This window comes from Zingiber officinale, chromosome 6B (genome assembly GCF_018446385.1).
Source record: "Zingiber officinale cultivar Zhangliang chromosome 6B, Zo_v1.1, whole genome shotgun sequence".
Classification (NCBI taxonomy): Eukaryota; Viridiplantae; Streptophyta; class Magnoliopsida; order Zingiberales; family Zingiberaceae; genus Zingiber; species Zingiber officinale.
The window spans coordinates 9065534-9085689 of NC_055996.1; the positions used below are offsets into that span (position 1 = coordinate 9065534).

Sequence of the window (20156 nt, forward strand, 5' to 3'; positions counted from 1 at the left end):
CCAAGCTCTGGATCGATCTGGGGACCGATCCAGTGATACGGCTGATCGGTCTGGTGACCGATCAGTAACCACACAGTGAGCTTCTGTGCGTTATCTGATCGGTCTGGAGACCGATCAGAAGGCCGATCAGAAGGAGGCAACAGGCTCGGGAAGGAACAGCTGATCGATCCGGGGACCGATCAGCCTAGGGCCTGATCGGTCCCCATGACCGATCAGATAGGCTCTGGACCGATCAGGGTGGAGCCTGATCGGTCCAGGCCTAGCCGTTGTGACTCAACGGCTAGGCTATTTCGGGCTTCTGTGTTCTGACCTTTTTTTTTTTGCTTGCAGGTTCGCAGGTTGACTCAGGATATCAGAGGCCATATAAACGAGATCGAGGGCCTCTACAGAGCTAATTTCTTCCTCCTCTGAACTACTGTGCTCTTGAGCTTTGCTGAGCTCCGAAGCTTCGTGTGAGCTTCTTCGACTGTGTTGCTTGTTGGCATTCGTCCGTGAAGTTGGTGCTTCATCCGGGACTTCAGTCGACGAGAAGGCAAGCGAGTAGTTGTACATTCATTGTATATTTTGTTCTTGCTCTTCTTTGTATCTCCTGTATTGCTTTTGCAAGTTATTGTGGCGAGGTTTCTCCACCCAGAAGGAGTTGTTATTAGCCGATTTTCCGGGGACTCATCCACCGACGGATTGATAGGCTTCGTCCACCTTACGGACACGCCGAGGAGTAAGAGTTTATCTCCGAACCTCGTTACATCGACGAGTTTGAGGTTTGCTATTCTCCGTTGTCGTTTCTTTTGTTTATTTCCGCTGCGCTAACCCTAATCGTAGGAAGAAACGCGAAGATTTGGGGTCGGCTATTCACACCCCCCTCTCTAGCCGCGATCATCGGTCCTAACAACGAAGTCCTAGTCCGGGGGATTGGGCAAAGTCTTGGCTAGTTGAGGACGTTGGGTGAAATCCTAGGGTTGAGGATGCTAGGTGAAAGTCCTGGGGGTCGCAGACACTAGGTGGAAGACTAGACGGGTCAAGGATCAAACGTTCAGCATGAAGTCCTGATGTCTTGGACACTGAGCAAAAGTCCAAATGGTCTAGAGGATCAGTCTGGAAAAAGATAATCTCTCATGAGAGAAATAGGTGAGGACGCGTTCCCCGAAAAGGAAATAGTAGGCGTTGATCGAACCTAGAGTTTCAGTTGTCGTGCCCCGAGCGTATATTTGTCCTCTAAAATGGTCGGTACCCCCTAGTAATAATATATAAAATAATTGATATCAAATCACTTAAGGATAACACAACAAACTAAAAATGATAATGTGTGTATGTATGAATGTACATGTGAACATAATAATTTAACTAAAAGCATAACCAAGGACATAAACATTCGATACAAAAAGAAAACCAAAACATTAAGTAGCTGAAAGTAAACCAACAACTCATATAGAAATCCAGACTCAAGTGGGACTGGTAGCTAGGATCTTTGAGCTACACAATACCTCCTCTATCTGCTAACATAAAAGTCAAAGGAAAAGGAAAGGATAGTGAGTACAACAACTCAGTGGGTAAAAGAAGATAGTACGTGAATAATATATTGTCAAGAAATCAAATGATGCAGTCTCAGGTGAAGTACCTACTATAGCAGTAAAAGAGTCAATATGAGCAACCACTAAGCATAACTAATTACATACTCATCTACTAACCTACATATCAGGGGTACATGCAGATCCTACACATTATAATCGTATACACATGCAAGTAACAGAAATCAGTCACCGCTCTACACAGGAAATACAAATGACCAAGATATCTAGTTAGGAACTGCAGAAGAAACGCTCTACCATGAATAGTCTCGTGGGCAGTTCAAAATGTCAGGATCCCTGTCTGTGAGAGAAACGCTCTACCACGAATAGTCTCGTGGGCAGACAGATAGTGGCTATCTAGCTATGAACTATGGGAGAAACACTCTACCATGAATAGTCTCGTGAGAAAACAGATAGTAGCTATCTAGCTATGGACTATGAGAGAAACGCTCTACCACGGATGGATCCCGTGGGTAGTCCAGATATATACATCATGATCACTGACGACTCTCTCAAATATGAATGGATGACAATGGTCGACAGGCTATACTAACGGTCGCTAACGACTCTCTCAACCACGAATGGAAGGAAATGGTCGACAAGATATACTAACGGTCGCTGACGACTCTTTCAACCACGAATGTGAGACAATTGTCAACATGATATAATAACCAAGGATCTAGTAGGATACTTGAAATACTATACTATGGTATAAATAATCATACACCTATCGAAAGAAAATCTTTATAGTAAAAGAAGATAAATTTTTGGCAAAATTATTTTGGCAAGGAAGGAGAAGTTATCGCCGTATCAATTTCTAAGGAGTACAGTAAGTGGGTTTATTATACAAATTATGAGTTCCGAAAATGATAGTTTTATTTTTTGAAAATTATTTTGTTTCACTACTGTTATTACCGATTGCGGGATTATTATTGATTACTATCATTAATAGATTTTGAGCACTAAATTGATCATGAACTAAATGATAGGAATACGTATTCTGAATACTACTAATTACTGAATTATTAGTGATTACCGACCTCTCCTCTAGGAGGGATAATTCTAGAGAATTGATATTAGTTTAAGTCATGAGGGACATGATTTAATTTCAGTGCCTACATTAACATCTGTGGTGAGATTATTATTATTTTACTACTAAAAAACTACTATTTTTCAAGAACTATAGTATTTGTATTTTATTCCCCGCTTGCTGAGTGATTTCCAAATCACTCACTACTTACAACCCAATTCAGCTAGAGACGAAATTGGAACTGAGAATGAGATCGAGCATAGAGACCAAGTCGAGATCTGGGGATGATAAATCCGCTCCAATTATTGACAAGAAAATTAGAATTTTATTGTAATAATGAATTTTTAATTTAAGTGAATGTAATTTAATTTGTTTGAATGGTGAAAATCATATACTATTTATTTTGAGAATAAAAAAATAATTTTTTATGATAATTACTATACGATTGAGGATGATTATTTTCGAATGTTAGATTTAAAAGTAATGCCGATGTCAATAGCCTATCACAGGACGTGACAGCTGTGGAAAGAGTAAAGGCAAGGAGTTAAGGAACAGAAAAGAAAGAAAGAGAGAGGAGAATCGCTTCAAAATTTATTTTTCGTTGAGAAGCTTCTGGTTTTTTTTTACCTTCGCTGCCGAGTTAGGGAGTCCAAATCTGCAACTCCACGTCGTTCACGTTCCATTTCATTGAGTATATCATTACTCTTATGCATTTTATGGTCCATAAATATATGTAATTTTGAAGTGTGATTTGGTTAGATGAACTGAGTTAGTTAGCCCACATAATTTTATGTCTGTCAATATGCTGATGAAGACGTGTTTCTTTGATGCCTCTGCGACTATAATATCCTCGTGGCTTTCATTGTTGAGTTAGCCAGTCTCAAGCAATACATGACACCTACTGCTGCAGTGAGTTTAGTGAATGCGAATTTTCCAGGATGAATTTGGCGTTCAATAAGTATGTTGTTCGATCACATGGTCTGGCATCGGAATCTCTCCAGTTGCTATTTTTCAGTTCCGCTGTCACTGAGATTCATCCAGTTCTAGGGGTCTGCTCATCAAAGTAAACATTCTTTTTACAACAATCTATTGCTCTACTGCATTGGATACTTTGGCAAGTTACATATGATTGATTACATGAAGCATTTTTACCCTGTGCAATGTTCATCTGCAAGGAAGCATTTGCGAAGCTTTGGGTACGGAACCAGTAGCACCAAAGCTCAGCCCAGATGAGGGCCCTCAAAGATCACCAGGACAGCATTGTTTTTGTTGTGCACCTTTAAAGGTAATTCGTAAACCTCCGACTGAAATTTACTTCTGAATGTTTATGTTCAATTGTTCAAGTCCAATATCAGTACGTGAAAATCTGGGATCATCGAGCCATCCATTGCTTTCACAGTGCTAAAAGTTCAGCCTCAGCTTCAGTTTCTTTTTCGCTGTCGAATGACTCGTTATCGCTCTCAATTCTGTCATTGAGCTCTGCAGTGTGTCTTCGAGTGCCTGCCAGCGGAAAGTCCAGATTAGTTAGAGCAATGAAGTTGTTCGAAGGTTCAGTTTCATCTCCTGATGAATCTAGTAGGCTTGACTGGAGCTTTTTAAGTTGGGACCGTTGGCAGACGACGCGGCCTTTATTCCATCCAGGAAAATGGAAAGATGACGATACATTGTCTCTGAGGAAAGAATAGACTGCCTTTGGAACAGGTAAGTCTCGTATTACCGAACTTTTTTCCATCTCCCCGCGCCTGAAACATTTATAATTGGCAAAACGAGCATAAAAAGTCAGATACATGAAGTAGCAATACTCTTTTGAATCATAACCCTATCGACTAAAAATTGCAAAATCATTGATGCATGATATGGATTGTTTTCCTCAAATACAAAGATGAAAATTTAATTGAATTGTTGGACCTAAAACACACATTATAAACGCACAATGAGACAAGCACAGATGATATATAGACACTGCACTATTGTCCCCAAAGTCGCAAATCATAATGCATAAGTTAGCTAAGAGCTGCAAAATCAATAATGAAATTCCTAAATGTGTGTCGCCGTAAGCATAGACAAAGCAAGATATAGTTTGACTTTGAAATTGAACCGATACATATGTTTCACTTATATAAATCGACAAATGAAAACAAGAGAAATAGTTACGGGAAAAGGATGTCGAAAGCTCACACTACAACAACAGTTGCCAAGTTTGGAAGATCCTCCTTTTCCTTAAATCTAGTGTGCATGTCATTAACCCACACCGACAAAGAAGTAAGAGCCCCACCAACAGCCATCCTGAGCATATGTTATAAAATTTAGGAATTTAAATGGAAGTTGTAAATATCCAAAAATAGCAACTGAAATATAAGAAAGTTACCTATGGACATCAAGGGACCAGACTAGCTTGCTTTTGCGGTATAGCTCAGGAAAAAGGCCACGCTTAGTTGCTTCTCGGAGAACACGCACAGCCCTTTCTTTCTGTCCCAACCACCAAAGTGCTTCCAAGAGTGCATTATATAATCGCAAACCATAACCACAACCTAGAGATATATATTTGTCAAAGACATACTCCACCATTTGCCAATTTGATCCATCATCATACTCCCCTTTAATCATTGATGCAATTACTTGATGAGCGTTGGAAATCCTATTTGTTTTCATTTCTTCCAGTAGCTGGTACGCCTCGCCCCACCTGAAATATTATTTAGGAGTGGAATAGGAAAATGGTAATTAACAAATTATAGAGAAAACACAAATTTATTGTACAATATCTGAGGCTGAAAGATGTAATACAGCTGAAGAAAACATAGTAAAAAAAACAAGGGAGACAAATAGAATTAATTCTGGTCATGCTTGGATAGCAATAATACCAAGCTTATACTAAATTCTTAGCAAATCATTATGGAAAGAGAACAAGAGTAGATAAGACTCTAGTTAACATTAATCCAGCTCTCAAAAGTCAACAGCGTAAATAGACATAATTACTTAGTGATTGAGGAATCCACCTACTCAGGACAGGTCATTATGTCTCACAAAGTTGTGTTTGGAGTGCTAATTACTCGGGCTCATATCATCAATTTTAAAAAAATGAATGAAAGATTAATGAATAATGAATACAATTTGAGAATGGTATGGAACTAGTGAACATGAACAATTGGGAAAAGACAAATGATCCAGCAAAAGCATCACACTATTTTGACTTTGAACCATTTCAGTTGCAATAATATACAAAAAAACCTTAAAAATGCACTTATAATTTGCTTTAATTTGTGGTAGTACTAGCACCAACTAATTGCATCAATCTATCATCCAAATTTAGCATATTTAGGGGGAATAGCTCCAGGATCAAGGTTTTCAACAAAATTCAGACCCACCACTACGAGCCTTGGAATATTTGATGGTTTCCCAACTTCTCACCTATGGATCTGCCTTTAAGAGGATATAGTTCCACCTATTTACATAGTATGATTAGACATTATTGGAATGAACCCTATCATCTAGAATTTGTGTTTTAGTGTTTTTTATGATGTGATATGGAACTTTGTCTAATGAAAAACTAAGGGTGTGTTTGGTTTGTCCTATTTTCATTTTCATTTTCTGAAAAACGCGCGTTTTTCGTTTTTTAGAAAATGACTTTTTCGCGTTTTTCGTTTTCTTAGAAAACGCTTTCTCATTTTCTTAAAAATGAACGTAGAAATCGCAAACCAAACGCGTTTTCCATTTTCTCAGAAAATGAAAACAGAAAACAGCGTGTAAAATGCAAACCAAACACCCCCTAATTATTTTCTCGCAAATTAAAATTCAAAAGGTAGCACATCCAGTGTCTTTTCTGTGCAGAAGTGTATGAAAACAATTTAAAGAACAGTTGCCTGTATTTCAGTTCATAGCCAGAGGATTGATTGCGTTTATATTTGACATAGAAATCTGATGGAGGACATCAATATCTTCAAAATTGGATTCTGAAGCTAACAAGTGACAAATTCTGATTGAAAATGAAAAATATGCTTAATAAAAAAATTGTTACCTGTCATTCCTAGCATATACGCCTAGCAACAGGCAATAAGAAATGACGTTGGGGAAGACTCCCAGAGACTGAATTTCTTGAAACTGCTCTTTGCTCTCATCAGCAAGCCCTGCAGTGCAGTAAACATTCAGCATTCCCTCAAGAGTCCTCTCATTTGGCTTGCATTTTGAATTCTGCATTTCAACAAAAGTCTTCAAAGCTTCCTCAAACTGCCCTCCTTGACAGTATGCTTCAATAAGGCCATTAAAAGTATCATCGACTCTCGGAATCCCAGCTGCATCCATCCGTGCCAAAATTGCTTGAGCTTCCTTAAAGAGGCCCCCTCTGGCAAAAGTACAGACCAGAGAATTGTAGGTCTCCACTGTTGCTATGCTCCCAATCTCGTGCATAGTGTTAAATGCGACAAAAGCTTCCTGAAATCAGAGATGAGGAACACAATTTACAGTCTGTTTGATGTTCTGTGGACAGGGAAAAAAATTTGAGGACATTGATGGTGAGCTGACCTCATACAGAGCTGCTTGCCCGTGTGCTTCTACCACTCCGGTATAGGCCTTTGAGCTCGGAATGATGCCCTTTTGGTTCATGTGAGAGAGAACTTCCTTAGCTTCTTGATGAAGACCTCCCTTTCCACAGGCAAACATGAGGCCCTCATAGGTCTCCATATCAGGCTCCACATTCTCCTCAACCATATCATGGAACAGAGTCATAACCTCCTTGAAGTATCCCCCCTCTCCAAATACATTAATGAGGATGTTATATGTCGAGGCATCAGGTGCTGTATTGCCAACCTTCATCTCCAAGAAGAGCTCACGCACGTCCTCATATTGTCCACTCCGCCCATAGAGGTTGAGAAGAATGCTATAAGTAGCGGCGGTGGGTGTACAACCTGCTGACTGCATCTGGCGGAGGACGCTCATCGCCTGCTTAGAGGAACCAACCTTTGCATATGCCTCCATGAGCACATTGTAAGCTGCCGCATCAGGAAGGTGCCCACCAACTTCCATCTCCGACAGAAGCTCCGAGACACGATCAAGGCGGTTGAGCTTGGCAAATGTGTCAACAAGGTAAGTATGTGTGGCATTGTCGGGCAACACTCCAGCCTCAAGCATGGTTCGAAGCATCATTTCTGCCTCTTCGGAGAGACCACGCGCACCTGCAGCAGCGAGAAGAGTGTTGTACGTAACAAGGTCCGGGTGGATGCCGTCGTGGCGCATCTCCGCAAACAGCCCAAGCAGCGAGTCCCAAGGAAGCCCGCCTCGCGCGCAGGCGTTGATGACGGTGTTGTACGTCAGGGACGTGGGCGCGATGCGGTCCTCCTTCATCCGCGCGAGCAGCGCCAGCGCCGTCTCGTGGTCGCCATTGCGACCGTAGGCGTTGATCAGCGCGGTGTAGGAGAGCGCGGATCGGGGAACCGAATTGGCCTGCATATCCTCGAACACGTCGAGGCACTTGTCGAGCAGCGCCTCGCGACCCAGCACGCCGATGAGGATGGCGTGGATGTGCTCGTTGGGGCGGCACCACGACTGGCGCTGCATGTACTTGAAGAGGCGGAGGGAGCGCTGCCAGTCGCCGCGCATGGCGAACTCCTTGAACACGACAGCGAAGTCAGCGAGGGAGAGGCGGTGGCGGAAGGCCTCGAGGCAGCGGGCGATGCTGCCGCGGGGAGGGAGGCTACTGAGCTTGTTGATGAGGGTCTCGACGTCGTAGCTGTACTTTCCCTTCTGTAGTGCCACCGAAGGGTTTCCCAACACCAGCTCCTTAGGTTTGCTCCGTCCAGCCGCCGTGATGCCGGCCCGGGGTCTCAGCGTCATGCGCCCAGGGGGGTTCCTCCGAGGAGGATGCTGCCGGAGACAATCAGTGCCGAGGAAGGGTTTTCGGAGGTCATGGTAGGATGACGATGAGGATGAGGAGGAGGCAGTGGAAGTGGTGAGGGGAGCGGAGAAGGGAAGAGGAAGCAGCGCCATTTTTGGGGCTAATTTGGAGGTCGAAGCGATTGGAACGAAGGAATTGCGTTGGGGTTTTAGATGGTAGATAACGATGGACGGATCGAGGACAACGTGAATCCGATTGCCTTCGGACTTCGGATTCGTTTTAATATCACCGTTGCTGAATGCTGGATTACATTTCCGAACTCAGATGGATCGGACCCGGTAACATGTCATAAAATATATACTATATATAATTATTTATTTATAGATTTTGTTTGTCAAAATGCAATCATTTGATGTCAAATCTCCTCTGCTCAATAATCATACGACTATTTCAAATTATATCACTTTGAAAACTAGAGAGCAATTATTTGTTCATTGTGACGCGAAAAAAAAAAAACAAATTAATGAGAAAAATAATTTGGCATTGAAGAATTTAACCATTTATTAAAAAAAAAATTATCAAAGAATTTAACCTTCTAATTATTAAAAATACTATTTTTACTTTATAAAATTTAAAGGTTTCATAATAAAAAAAACTATTTTAATAATAAATTATTGTAATAATTTTAAATATAAAAAAAAATCCAAAGGGATAAACATAAGAGATCGAAAATGCTGCGTGGGATTCCGAACTTTTCCAATTGAACTTATTCGATATAAGGCATCTTCAACGGTGGGAAAGATTTTTAGCTTTTTGTGTGCTATCACACATGTAGGAAATAGAGGGGAAAAAACAAACTGGGAAAAAGCCAGCGTTGTGGAGAGCATCCGGACACGTGGCGAGATATTATTTGTCCTACACCGTGAGCACTATTTTACAGTAAACACCGGATCCTCTGATTCAGAATTTTTTAAATTAAAAAAAATTCTATTTATTCATTGGGTAAGTGAACTGGATCCCATTTATTAAACAGATAGGATCTAATTCATCCCGAATGAATAAGAGATGAGGATTAATCTAGAGATCCGAAATCAGAGGATCCGTGCCCGATGTGGGGTCATCAAGCTCGCGAAGACCGTTGGATGAAACCGATCTGTCCATGGACCCACACCGCGGGCCCCACTAACTTCGTATCCTTTCCTCGCGTGGAATTCTCCATTTTTTAAAATTATTTTTATATTCCACCTAAATAAATAAATAGGAAAAGTGATAAAAGAGTAAAAAAAGAGAAACGTAGTGATCGACCACAAGACAAGAACCACCCGTTCGAAGCGGGTAGGCGAACGCGACGACCGCCGCGACCGAACCTGATCGAAGGCTCTCGATCTTCCTCGAGCTCCGCCCTCCGACGAGATCTCCGCCGGCGGTTCGATCCCTCTCCCTCTCTTTAAAAAAATCTCTCGGCTAGAGATTCGAATCTCATCGCTTGCCTCGCTGCCTGCTGGAGCTGGAGGTCATCATGTCGCAGAAGAGGCAGCCCGAAGAGGAGAGGGAGGCAGGTCCGTCGTCCACCGGAAGGGCGTCTCCCAACGAGAAGCGCCCCAGGACCTTCCAGTGGTAAGCAAAGCAACATATGGTGCGATTGTGATTTGGTTGGAGATTCCGAAATGATGGTTTTTGGATATGGATCGTTGAAACTAGGGTCGTCAAGGAGGTGTTGATGTTACAAAAAGTTAATAAGTGGTTTGAGGTGATGGAGCCGTTGATGCGAAAAATTGTGAGTCAATCTGAATTCTACCCTTTCTTTCCATGTTGTTTGACCTTGCTTCTGGAATCAGTTTCGGGTTGTTTGGCTTTATCTGAGTATTGGTTTGTATGAGAGGAGGCAAGTGTCTATTATCCCAGTATTAACCCAGAAATTTTGAGCAAATTCTTATGTGCTATCTTACAGGATCTGTTTTTTCAATTTCAGTGGTAAAGGAAAGGAGAATTTGACGGTTGAGTGTTAAAAGGGAGAATTTTATGAACCAAATCTAGTTGACTAACTTTGTTGCTTGCCTATTGCCTATCAGTTTTGGTTTCTTCCTGGAGACTTCAAATCCATGAAATTGAGATATATAATTTTATTTCTTGCCTATTGGCTATTGGTTTTGGTGCTCTTGTAGAGGCTTCCAATCAGTTAAAATTGAGTTAATTTTGTATGATTTTATCTGCTTGCCTGTCAGCTATTGGTTTTGGTTCCCTCAAAGTGACTCCATTCCATGAATTTTGAGATAATTTTGTGATACTTTATTGCTTACTTGTTAATGGTTTCAGTTCCCTCACAGAGACTTCCAATCTGTAAAAATTGAGATAATTTTATATCAGCAACCAATCTTTAGGTAGAAATTTTAAATTTTATCATCAGTTAATGCTACAATATTTCTTACAGATAAGGGAAGAAGTTGAAATGGCTTTTTCAAAGCATTTGGCCAGTTTTACAAGGTAAGACTCAGATCTTTTCTTGATGAACCATTTTCCTTAAAAATTTGAAAATTAGAAAGGTTTCTTTATGAGAGACCATATTTTGTTGGATTTATGTTTGATAAATAATATGTGTCATCAATCAGGCAATGTGAAAAGCAGGTTGGTTCTGCCATTCGAAGTCTACGACTTGAGTTCAAGAATAAGCTTTCTCTTCCTATATTCACTGGTAGTCGAATAGAAGGGGAGAATTCATCAGCCATCTCTGTTACTTTAGTTGATGCCTTCACTGGGGAAGTCACTACAATAGGTCCTGTATCATCATTGAAGGTGGAAATAGTTGTTCTGCATGGAGATTTTGAAGTTAGTGAGGATGGCAATTGGACCGCTGATGAATTTAAGAACTATATTGTGAAAGAAAGGGATGGCAAGCGCTCATTGCTAACTGGTGATGCTTTTCTGGATCTTAAAGGAGGGATTGGTGTGGTAGGAGAACTGGTATTTACAGATAACTCTAGCTGGACAAGAAGTCGAAAATTCAGGCTCGGAGCAAGAATTGCTGATGGTCATTGCAATGGAATCAGAATAAGAGAAGCCAAGACTGAACCTTTCGTGGTTAAAGACCACCGTGGTGAATGTGAGTTTATATGATACTGATTTTTTTTAGGTTCTTCTTCTTCTTATATGTAGATCAATAATGCATTTTTTTATAATTGAAAATACACAATTTGATTTTTCTTTACAGTATACAAGAAACATTATCCCCCATCACCCGATGACGAAGTATGGCGCCTGGAGAAGATTGGCAAAGATGGTGCCTTTCACAAGCGTCTAAGCATTTCAAATATTAATACTGTCAAGGAATTCCTGTTGTTATTTTGGAGCGATTCCACAAGGCTCCGAAATGTATTAACATGCATCTTTAGTATCCAATCTGTTTCATCATTTTACACCTTCAGAAAAAAAACTTCCTTGTCCATTTTTCTTTTTCAAACTAACCACAACTTAAGAATGATACTGTTTATTATTATTATTATTATTATTATTATTATTATTATTATTATTATTATATACGAATATACTAGATATTGGAACCTTTTTTAAATAATTTCTGCAGCACTAGAATTTCTACAATAATTTTTCATGATAACACTCTTCCTTTGCATATTATATTGTCAATGCAGATTTTAGGCAGTGGAATGTCTGCTAAGATGTGGGAAGTCACTGTCGATCACGCCCGAACATGTTTTCTTGGTGACGAGGTGCATGTATACTACCCAAATGGCCAAAGGAAAACTGGGTTCGTCTTCAATGTTGTTGGAGAAGTGCTCGGTACCTACTCGGAGCAGCAATTTATCCCGCTTTCTGAGCTCCAAAATAACGCAAAGGTGTGTATTTCCCTTATTCGCATACTCTTTAACATATCCCTAACTTGTCGATGTCTATATTAGATAGAAGCACTTACTCTTGGGAAACAAGCATCTGAACATTGGAATGATGTTGTAACCTACGATAAAGATGAAATTCTGGGGACCTCTCTGCCTGAGCCTTCAGTTTCTTTCTATGGAGCAGAAAACCTGTTTAGTAGCTTCCCCAGTCCCATCAAGAACGATGCCTTTGGTTTTGCTCACTCTGGCATTCTGTCACCTGATGTGTTCCCCATGGGTATCAGAGACTTTGATACTTACCCCCTTGATAATCATAGCGCTTCTCTCTTCGACGAGTGCAGCAGTCAAGCTTTCCACAGTGAAGAAAACTTCCATTACTTAACTAACCTCATTTCTGGCTCACCAACGGATCTACCAGTTACGACTGCGCACACCAAACCTCGCAAAATTTGGAAGACCTTGTCAGTTGTGTTTATGTTCATAAGGAGGATTGTTATAACAATGAAGACAAGGGTACACAAAGCTTAGATTGCAGAGGTGCATCTTGAAACCATTAGGTTTTTATATCCTAAAATGAAATGCAGGGGGATGTTTGCTTTGCATTGTACTTGTTCACGTTTATTGTAAATTGCTGGAGGAAAAAAGAAGTTTGGGCCCCTGTTATAATCTCTATAGAAAAGTGTACATAGAGAATGCTTAGCACCTAAGGGTGAAATTTGATGTGCCAATGATGCATATTTTTGTGTCGGTCAGGTTTATCTGTTTCATATAAACAGCTTTAGGATTGTGAACATTATAATATATAGCTATTACAAATGTTATGTTTGTTTTGTTTTAAATGTTATTGAATGTTGAGAAGTGATGGGAGTTTTGCTTGTATTAGCTGACTATATTACCATGTAACCATATGAATATCATAGTCATCATAAACTTTTGTAACTGCCAATAGAAAATATAAACATTTTGAATCCAAGATCTCAGGAAACAATAGAAAGTTGACATTTCTGCTGAAAGAATCATTTTCTGATTGAATCACTAACAAAAGAAGAACACCATGAAGAAAATTCTGCACAAGCAGTGCAGATTAGAGTTTACTGACCAATATAGATTGGTAGCCTGTAAATTACAGATCAAAGTGATGCTCAGTGCAAAAATTGAAAATTTTGACTTAGTTAAGCTGATCCAAACCTGTATCGACTTCAAAGAGCCAGAATTTTTTTATTTTCAAGCTTATTTATTAGAGATTTCAACACATGGACACAAAATATTGAACGATTTGCTGTTTGCAATCATCATGGAAGAATGGCTTTCACCTCTTTCCTATCCGCGCCAAATGACTGTAGGCAGCAACATGCAAAGAAAATGCATTGAAGCACGATGAGACTAACTAGTATACTGATAGCATCAAAGAAAACACTGGTTGCATCAAGAGAATTCATTTTTAACCACATCGGAAGCATTTCCACTTACCTCCACACCGAAACCTTTGACGTAAACATTGGTAAATAACTCAGAAGGGTCAGGCATCAGATTCTCCTAAAAAATTCAAGAGAATGTGAATGATCATAAGGTGATTACTACATTGCAGCAAAAAGATGATTGCGTTTATCCCTCACAGTTCGTCCCCTAGTTATGCAAAGGGAGGTAAATCATGGGATTAACTTAGAGCCGGCAGCCAAGTTGATTGGGGGCGGGAGGAGTTTTTTTTCCTAAAGGCATATGTCTCTCGGGAATTGATCCCTTTCCAACTGGGCATCCCGTGGGGACGAAGGTCATTGTTACATGAATCTATTGATGAATGATATATTAATTTTCAAACAAAGTTGGTACCTTTGCTTGGGCAATGGCCTCCTCTACCTCTCTTCTGACTTCTTTCTCAATGTCCTGCACAAATATTGTGATTTTGTATTAAAAAAAACACTACAACAATTCTAATAGGGATAAGTTAGCATACCTTGAGGTCAGAGACAGTGGCTATCTCATGGGACAGTAACAGCTTCCTAATTCTTTCGATAGGATCACGCTCCTAATCAATGAAACTTGATACGTATAGAAAATACAATGAATATACAGTTCTGATGGATGGTGCAGATCTGACTGACCTGTCTCACACCTGAAATCTCATCACGTGTGCGATAAGTGCTCCCAGGATCGGACATGGAGTGCCCATGGTATCTGTAAGTGTCCATCTCAAGAATCTGCATTAAAGAAAGAATGCAGATGAATAAGAAAAGATTAGACCAATGATTGAACGGATAAAATAAATATGAAAGTTAAATTGCCAATCAAGACCATGAGTTCACTTACAAGTTACACAATATACATCGATAGAGGAAGAAGGAAACATTTCTAATGTGCTACAGTTTGCATCACACAAGCAGCTTGTTTTCCTTGGTAACTAAGCATGATAATGAAACATATTAACAGCTAAGTAATTTTTCTGCATGGAAATGGCTATTGCGCTCCAATAGGGAAAATTTTTAATGTCACCTACTCTACAGAGAGCATTTTTTTAAAGTTAATTACTGAATTTATCACGACCATTTTGAGATTTTAATAAACCTATCACAAACTTCTATTTTTAATAAATACATAATATTTTTTTTTATTTTGTAACAAAGCTAGCATTTTCCTCTTAATGCATTGCATAACACCTTTTTTGATGAATCATACATCATATCATATATTAAGTCAACAATTTTAACCATAATTTAAAAAAAAAATCAAATAATTATAACTTATTGTAATTAAAATAGCTTTTCGCTAATAAAGATATTATATATTACATGTGTCATCATTAGAGAATACAATGAAGTATCAAAATGACATGAGGTCATATGTGAAAACAACACTTCGAAGGACAAGTTATTCAAATTTTTTCTGCTAGAGTTGTTACAAAATTAAAATATGAATTGTACAAGTCAAAAAGAAAAGTTCACCATAGATTTGTTAAAATCTCAAAATTTTCATGATAGATTTACTAATTGACTGTTAAATGTTTTAGTTCAGTTTGGATCTAAACCGAACCAAAACTTTTAGTTTGGTTTGGTTTGAAATTGTAAATTGAAAACTAAAGATAACCAAAAACTAGTTTCCAAGCAAGATTTCTAGCGAGAATAACCATAAAACTTACTGTTAAGTAAGGATTACCATGTTTAATAAACATAACAAGTAAATAAATAAGAACATACAAGCCAAAACCATAATGTTACCTAGTTCGAAAGAAAAAGGAGGTGAAATCCCCATTATGTGTTTTACAGTTTGTCTCATCTTTCCTATTTCAACTTCAAAACTAGATATTCTTTCCATTGGTTTTAAGAATCAATTTTAAACAAGCACAAAATATGTAGCAAACAGGTGAAGACATTTTAAAAATAAGTTGACATACACAAATGGGAAATTAAATGCAATGAGCCAACTTCATAAAGCACTTAAAAGAAATGTTGAACCAATGCTTGATTCCAAAATGATACTTACGATTGGTCCATTTTTCAGAGCATACTCCTTCGCAAATTTTGAAGCTTGCTTCACAGCAAGAACATCCATTCCATCAACCTGTTCAGACAAGCAATTCATTAGGGAAGAGAATCTAATTCCAAACCACTGAATCTATATAATATCTTCTTAACTTCAAACTATAAATGACGATAAGCACTAAATTTTCTGTTTCACTAATCAGCTGTTATAGATTTAGTGATGTGTTCATAGCAAATGATGTTTCTGAAGAAGTCAAAATCTGATTTGTTGCTTAAAGGGCAGAAGTAAGATGATCTTATGGTTAGGGATTATTGCACTGAACAGTTAAGATTTTTGGTTTGCCTAATCAAGTAGTGAATGCCATTGTCTCTTTCAAAGCTGCACCATGGAAGGGATGAGTACAAAGTTTCACATTAATCTCATTATATGCAGTAATTATTTGCTAATCTGGATAAAAAATTAGTGCAGAATTCATATTCTCAATGATTAATTTCTAAAAATAGTCTCTTTCTTGTTTTAGTTTTTCCATGGTCCACATCAAACTGGCTTTGCTGGGTGGACAGGAGGAAAGTGATTATTTGACTATCTAGATTAACTTGCGGCACTTCACTATTTATATTTCAAGGCTCTATAAGGTCTAGACAACGGACGCCTTTTACAAAGATAGTCCCAATTAATTGGAATTATATTTCTTCCTACCCCAAACCTCTCCTATTCAATCCATTTTCATTAATAAAAACACCAAACTGAGCACATTGGTGTTTCACATACTGTTAACAGAAAGCATGGAGCTCTAATAAATTCCTTAAGGTGTTAGAATTTGTCTAACTCTAACCAGGTATATTAGAGATTGACACCTAAATTAATTTTACAACCATTGAACAAGGAAGAGATTATGCTCCTAGTCAAATGGATACATTCTTGCAATACAATCACTTTGTACAGCTAATAAAACTATCAAATACTTGATTCCTACATTTCAGTACAAAGACACATAATTTATGGTCTAGTGTAAAACCAATACTAAGCTCTCTAACTGTTGGCAAGCATCTTTTCACCAAAAATTAGTTAACTATGTAGTGGCTCCCTAATGTGTGTTTATATGCACACTGATATTAATTTTGCATGGATCCCATAGCAATCACATTATTATCTCTGATCCAATTCAACAGATTCTAAGATAGCTAAAACATGTATTAAGTCGGTTCTCAAACTGTTTGGCAAAAAACATAACTTTTCACAAAAAATAAAAAATAAAAAATAAAAAGATAACCATACCATGATTGCATTTATATGAAAAAATTATTTTAATCTTATAATAGATCCCACATAGAAAATTACTTATTCCTTCTGATCAAGTTCCTTTTTAGTGACTTGTACAATCCAGGCTTGATCATTATTATCTTTGACTAAGTTTCCAGACCTTCAGCTTCTGGTGCTCTTATATTGAATTTTGCCAAGGAAAACAATTTCCTTTTATCCATAAAAGAAGAAGAAGAAGATTTTTTGAACATGAGGCAATGGATTTGTGAATTTGTTAAATAGCCACCAATTTATGACTGAATATGAAATAAATAAATATGTATTCCAGTGTACCTTCAAACCAGGTACATAATCCCCTCGTTTATAGTAGGCAGGACTCTTTGAAGAACGCCATTCAGCAGTCCCCATACCGTCTGCAAACAATTTACAAACATAAGAGCATATCAACCAAATTCGACAAGCGATTTATAATCTTTTCTTTTGTTCACATCCTAATCATCTTAGTGCTCACAATCAGAGGCGGATTTACATGGGGACTTGGGGGGGCCACGGCCCCCCCCAGTCCATGTGTAAATCCTGGATCAACCTTGCTTTTAGCTCTCTTCTAACGAGCAAAATTTGAAGAGACTCAAGCAGAGATATCTCTTCGAAATTGCCGTCCGGAGAAACCAGAAGTTGGTGGATCATGGTGAAGGTTTATCCGAACACTGAAGCATATTGCATAGCCAGTGGCATTGAGGTTGCTAATGACGAGAAAGATAAAAGTAGGGTGCTGATAGTGTGGAGGAAGTCTCTACTCTTCAGTTGCAGACTTGACAGACTCCATATCTTCTAGACTGGAGTGTTCCAAAGAATAAGATACAATGAATATTCAACAAAGGATAAACTAAACCAAAGAAAAACATTGACAGACTCTAGATCTGCTATTACAAAATTCAAGGAATGGAAATAGTGTATATATTGATGATAGGATGCCAAATAGAGGCATTTTGCGATCAACAAAGAGACCCCCTGAAAAACATCGAGCTCTGTTGGTCAACAGTGAAGAATTTATTGGGCTCTACAGGTGAAGTTGAGTAGGTGAAAGCTATATATATTTTTGTTTGATGGCAAATAGAGTAATAGATAAGGAGTACCTGCATATGAAGAATGCCACGAATGTGAGAGGAAAGCAATTCGAATACTCAGACGCTTCAACTTGATGTAGTAATTAGAGTACCTAATCAATTAATAAACCAATATTATGAATAGCAATAATGAAATGCAAAGCAATAGATGCTGAATAGATGTGAATGATCAAAAGGATGGCAAATTGAATTCTACCCTAACAAGTTCGCATGTAGCTCCGATGTGAAACAAGGACCGACAGCTTATTTCAATGTCACAATATTATTTCGAGATATTGATATCAAACTACCAATAGAAAATTTAGGTCACGGAGTTTTCTAAATATGTAATGAATTCTAAATTCTCCCACACAATCGACAATGAATATAGCGACACAAGTTTTGGCCCCCTCAATATTCAAATCCTGGATCCGCCCCTGCTCACAATGATTGTTCTCGCAGACCAGTATGGCCGGAAGATCCCAAAGCGCCGATATGTTAAGAGCCTCGAAAAGCTGCCCTTGGTTAGCAGCACCGTCACCATACAACGCAAAGGACACAGTCCCTTCCTTCAAGTACTTCTGAGCAAAGGCGAGACCGCAACCGAGCGGCACTTGGGCACCCACGATCCCATGGCCACCAAAGAACCCTGATTCCTTCTTGTAAAAGTGCATCGACCCGCCTTTCCCCTTCGAGCACCCTGCGCGGCGACCCATGAGCTCCGCAAAGGATTCAACGAGGGTTCCTCCGCGTCCGAGGCAGATGCAGTGATCACGGTAGGCGGTGATGATTGCGTCCTTCTTAGTGATGGCCGCCTCGAGGCCGATGGCGATCGACTCTTGCCCATCATAGAGGTGGCAGAACCCGCGGATAAGCTTGGACTTGTAGAGAGAATCGGCCGCAATCTCCATGCGGCGCATCAGGGACATATCGCGGAAAAAGGAGAGGAGCTCGACGGGGGTGGTCTCTACAGAGCGCGATGGTGGGTTGATCTTGTGGCCAGTGAAGGGGACGCTGGTCTCGACGGTGATCGTTGACTCGCTTCCGGTAGAGGAGAAGGGTCGGAGGAGGCGGTGATCGCGTAGCGGAGCGCTGGAGAGGCGGCGGACGACAGCGGAGGCGGCCATCGAGGAATGAAGCGACGAATCTGCAAACGGACGGATGGTGACGATGGTTGTTGGCAAAAGCAAAACCGGCTTTTTATTTATTTTTCATATATTCACTTTACCCCTCGGATTTATAACTATTTTATTTTTATTTTTTAATTGACATTAGTTTACGTTAATTAATCACTCACACCGTCGTCACCATCCGACCGTTTATAATAATAACTATATTGTCCCCTCGGGACGGTGCGATAGTTAAGACATTAGATATTGTCACATGAGTTCTTGGGGTCGAAACTCGAAGTGATCGAGCATAACCTCCCTCATATCTTGACCATTTGCACTAAGAATGAAATGGAAAATTTTATCATAATTATATATATATATATATATATATAATATCTTTAAATTTAAATTTTCATATTAATTATTGACGTCATATATGTGAAATGTTAAATTTTATGTAAGGTATCCTTTTTCTAGTATTTGCTTGAGACATATCTACATAATGTTTCAGTTTATTTAGGCCTATATTTGGATGTTTTGCTATATAAAATATCTCCTCATTCTGTTTTACAAACGTTTGTTTCAATAACTAAATAATCTGAGTCAAAAGATAAGGTTAATTTAGGAATATTTTTAACTAATTTCTTAATTTGCTGAACTAAGGCTATATCTTGTTGGTTAAATGTTTTTGTCGAATCAAAGATGTTTTATTGTATAAAGGACTGCTAATTTTTCCTATGTAAACATATGTAAATTGAGAAATATTTCTAAAAATATCATCCATCTTTCGTTGGAAGATTTGAGGAGCGACTTTAAGGCTAAAGGACATAACAAGTCATTCAAAATGACCTTCTGGGCAGGAAATAGTCGTCCATTTTATAGAATCTGGGTGCATTCTTACCTACCAAAAGCCTGATTTCAT

The 20156-nt window shown here is 39.0% G+C and overlaps 3 protein-coding genes and 1 long non-coding RNA gene across 4 annotated transcripts; 1 reads left to right on the top strand and 3 right to left on the bottom strand.

Annotated features, from left to right (window-relative positions):
- Positions 1-3705: 3705 nt before the first annotated feature.
- Positions 3706-8631, bottom strand: LOC121991888 (pentatricopeptide repeat-containing protein At1g74850, chloroplastic-like). The gene is made up of 5 exons (XM_042545958.1): positions 7117-8631; positions 6614-7026; positions 4967-5281; positions 4777-4884; positions 3706-4340 (listed from the first exon to the last, which is right to left on the bottom strand). Exons 1-5 carry the CDS (start codon positions 8575-8577, stop codon positions 3992-3994), a joined length of 2646 nt encoding a protein of 881 aa, XP_042401892.1. The 5' UTR covers positions 8578-8631; the 3' UTR covers positions 3706-3991.
- Positions 8632-9699: 1068 nt separating this feature from the next.
- Positions 9700-13115, top strand: LOC121991889 (calmodulin-binding protein 60 A-like). The gene is made up of 7 exons (XM_042545959.1): positions 9700-10042; positions 10127-10202; positions 10857-10909; positions 11035-11525; positions 11634-11794; positions 12073-12276; positions 12340-13115. The coding sequence occupies exons 1-7, from the start codon at positions 9945-9947 to the stop codon at positions 12802-12804; spliced, it is 1548 nt and encodes a 515-aa protein (XP_042401893.1). The 5' UTR covers positions 9700-9944; the 3' UTR covers positions 12805-13115.
- A 216-nt stretch (positions 13116-13331) lies between these two features.
- On the bottom strand, positions 13332-19302 carry LOC121991890 (pyruvate dehydrogenase E1 component subunit alpha-1, mitochondrial-like). The gene is made up of 8 exons (XM_042545960.1): positions 18568-19302; positions 17350-17429; positions 15754-15831; positions 14379-14474; positions 14231-14302; positions 14107-14160; positions 13747-13812; positions 13332-13613 (listed from the first exon to the last, which is right to left on the bottom strand). The coding sequence occupies exons 1-8, from the start codon at positions 19247-19249 to the stop codon at positions 13569-13571; spliced, it is 1173 nt and encodes a 390-aa protein (XP_042401894.1). The 5' UTR covers positions 19250-19302; the 3' UTR covers positions 13332-13568.
- Positions 17821-18559, bottom strand: LOC121991891. The gene is made up of 2 exons (XR_006114763.1): positions 18153-18559; positions 17821-17852 (listed from the first exon to the last, which is right to left on the bottom strand). It is a non-coding gene; the product is annotated as an uncharacterized LOC121991891 (long non-coding RNA).
- Positions 19303-20156: the final 854 nt, after the last annotated feature.

Excerpts from the sequence above, each read along its gene's own strand:
- LOC121991890 (XM_042545960.1), bottom strand. The coding sequence starts at position 19,249 with ATGGCCGCCTCCGCTGTCGTCCGCCGCCTCTCCAGCGCTCCGCTACGC. Across the intron at positions 15,832-17,349 it reads ATTATGTACCTGGTTTGAAG|GTTGATGGAATGGATGTTCT; the intron begins GTACACTGGAAT and ends TTGTCTGAACAG. Across the intron at positions 14,303-14,378 it reads AGATTTCAGGTGTGAGACAG|GAGCGTGATCCTATCGAAAG; the intron begins GTCAGTCAGATC and ends TTCATTGATTAG.
- LOC121991888 (XM_042545958.1), bottom strand. The coding sequence starts at position 8,577 with ATGGCGCTGCTTCCTCTTCCCTTCTCCGCTCCCCTCACCACTTCCACT. Across the intron at positions 7,027-7,116 it reads GGCAAGCAGCTCTGTATGAG|GAAGCTTTTGTCGCATTTAA; the intron begins GTCAGCTCACCA and ends CTCTGATTTCAG. Across the intron at positions 5,282-6,613 it reads GTATATGCTAGGAATGACAG|GTGGGGCGAGGCGTACCAGC; the intron begins GTAACAATTTTT and ends ATAATATTTCAG.
- LOC121991889 (XM_042545959.1), top strand. The coding sequence starts at position 9,945 with ATGTCGCAGAAGAGGCAGCCCGAAGAGGAGAGGGAGGCAGGTCCGTCG. Across the intron at positions 10,043-10,126 it reads CGCCCCAGGACCTTCCAGTG|GGTCGTCAAGGAGGTGTTGA; the intron begins GTAAGCAAAGCA and ends CGTTGAAACTAG. Across the intron at positions 10,910-11,034 it reads CATTTGGCCAGTTTTACAAG|GCAATGTGAAAAGCAGGTTG; the intron begins GTAAGACTCAGA and ends GTCATCAATCAG.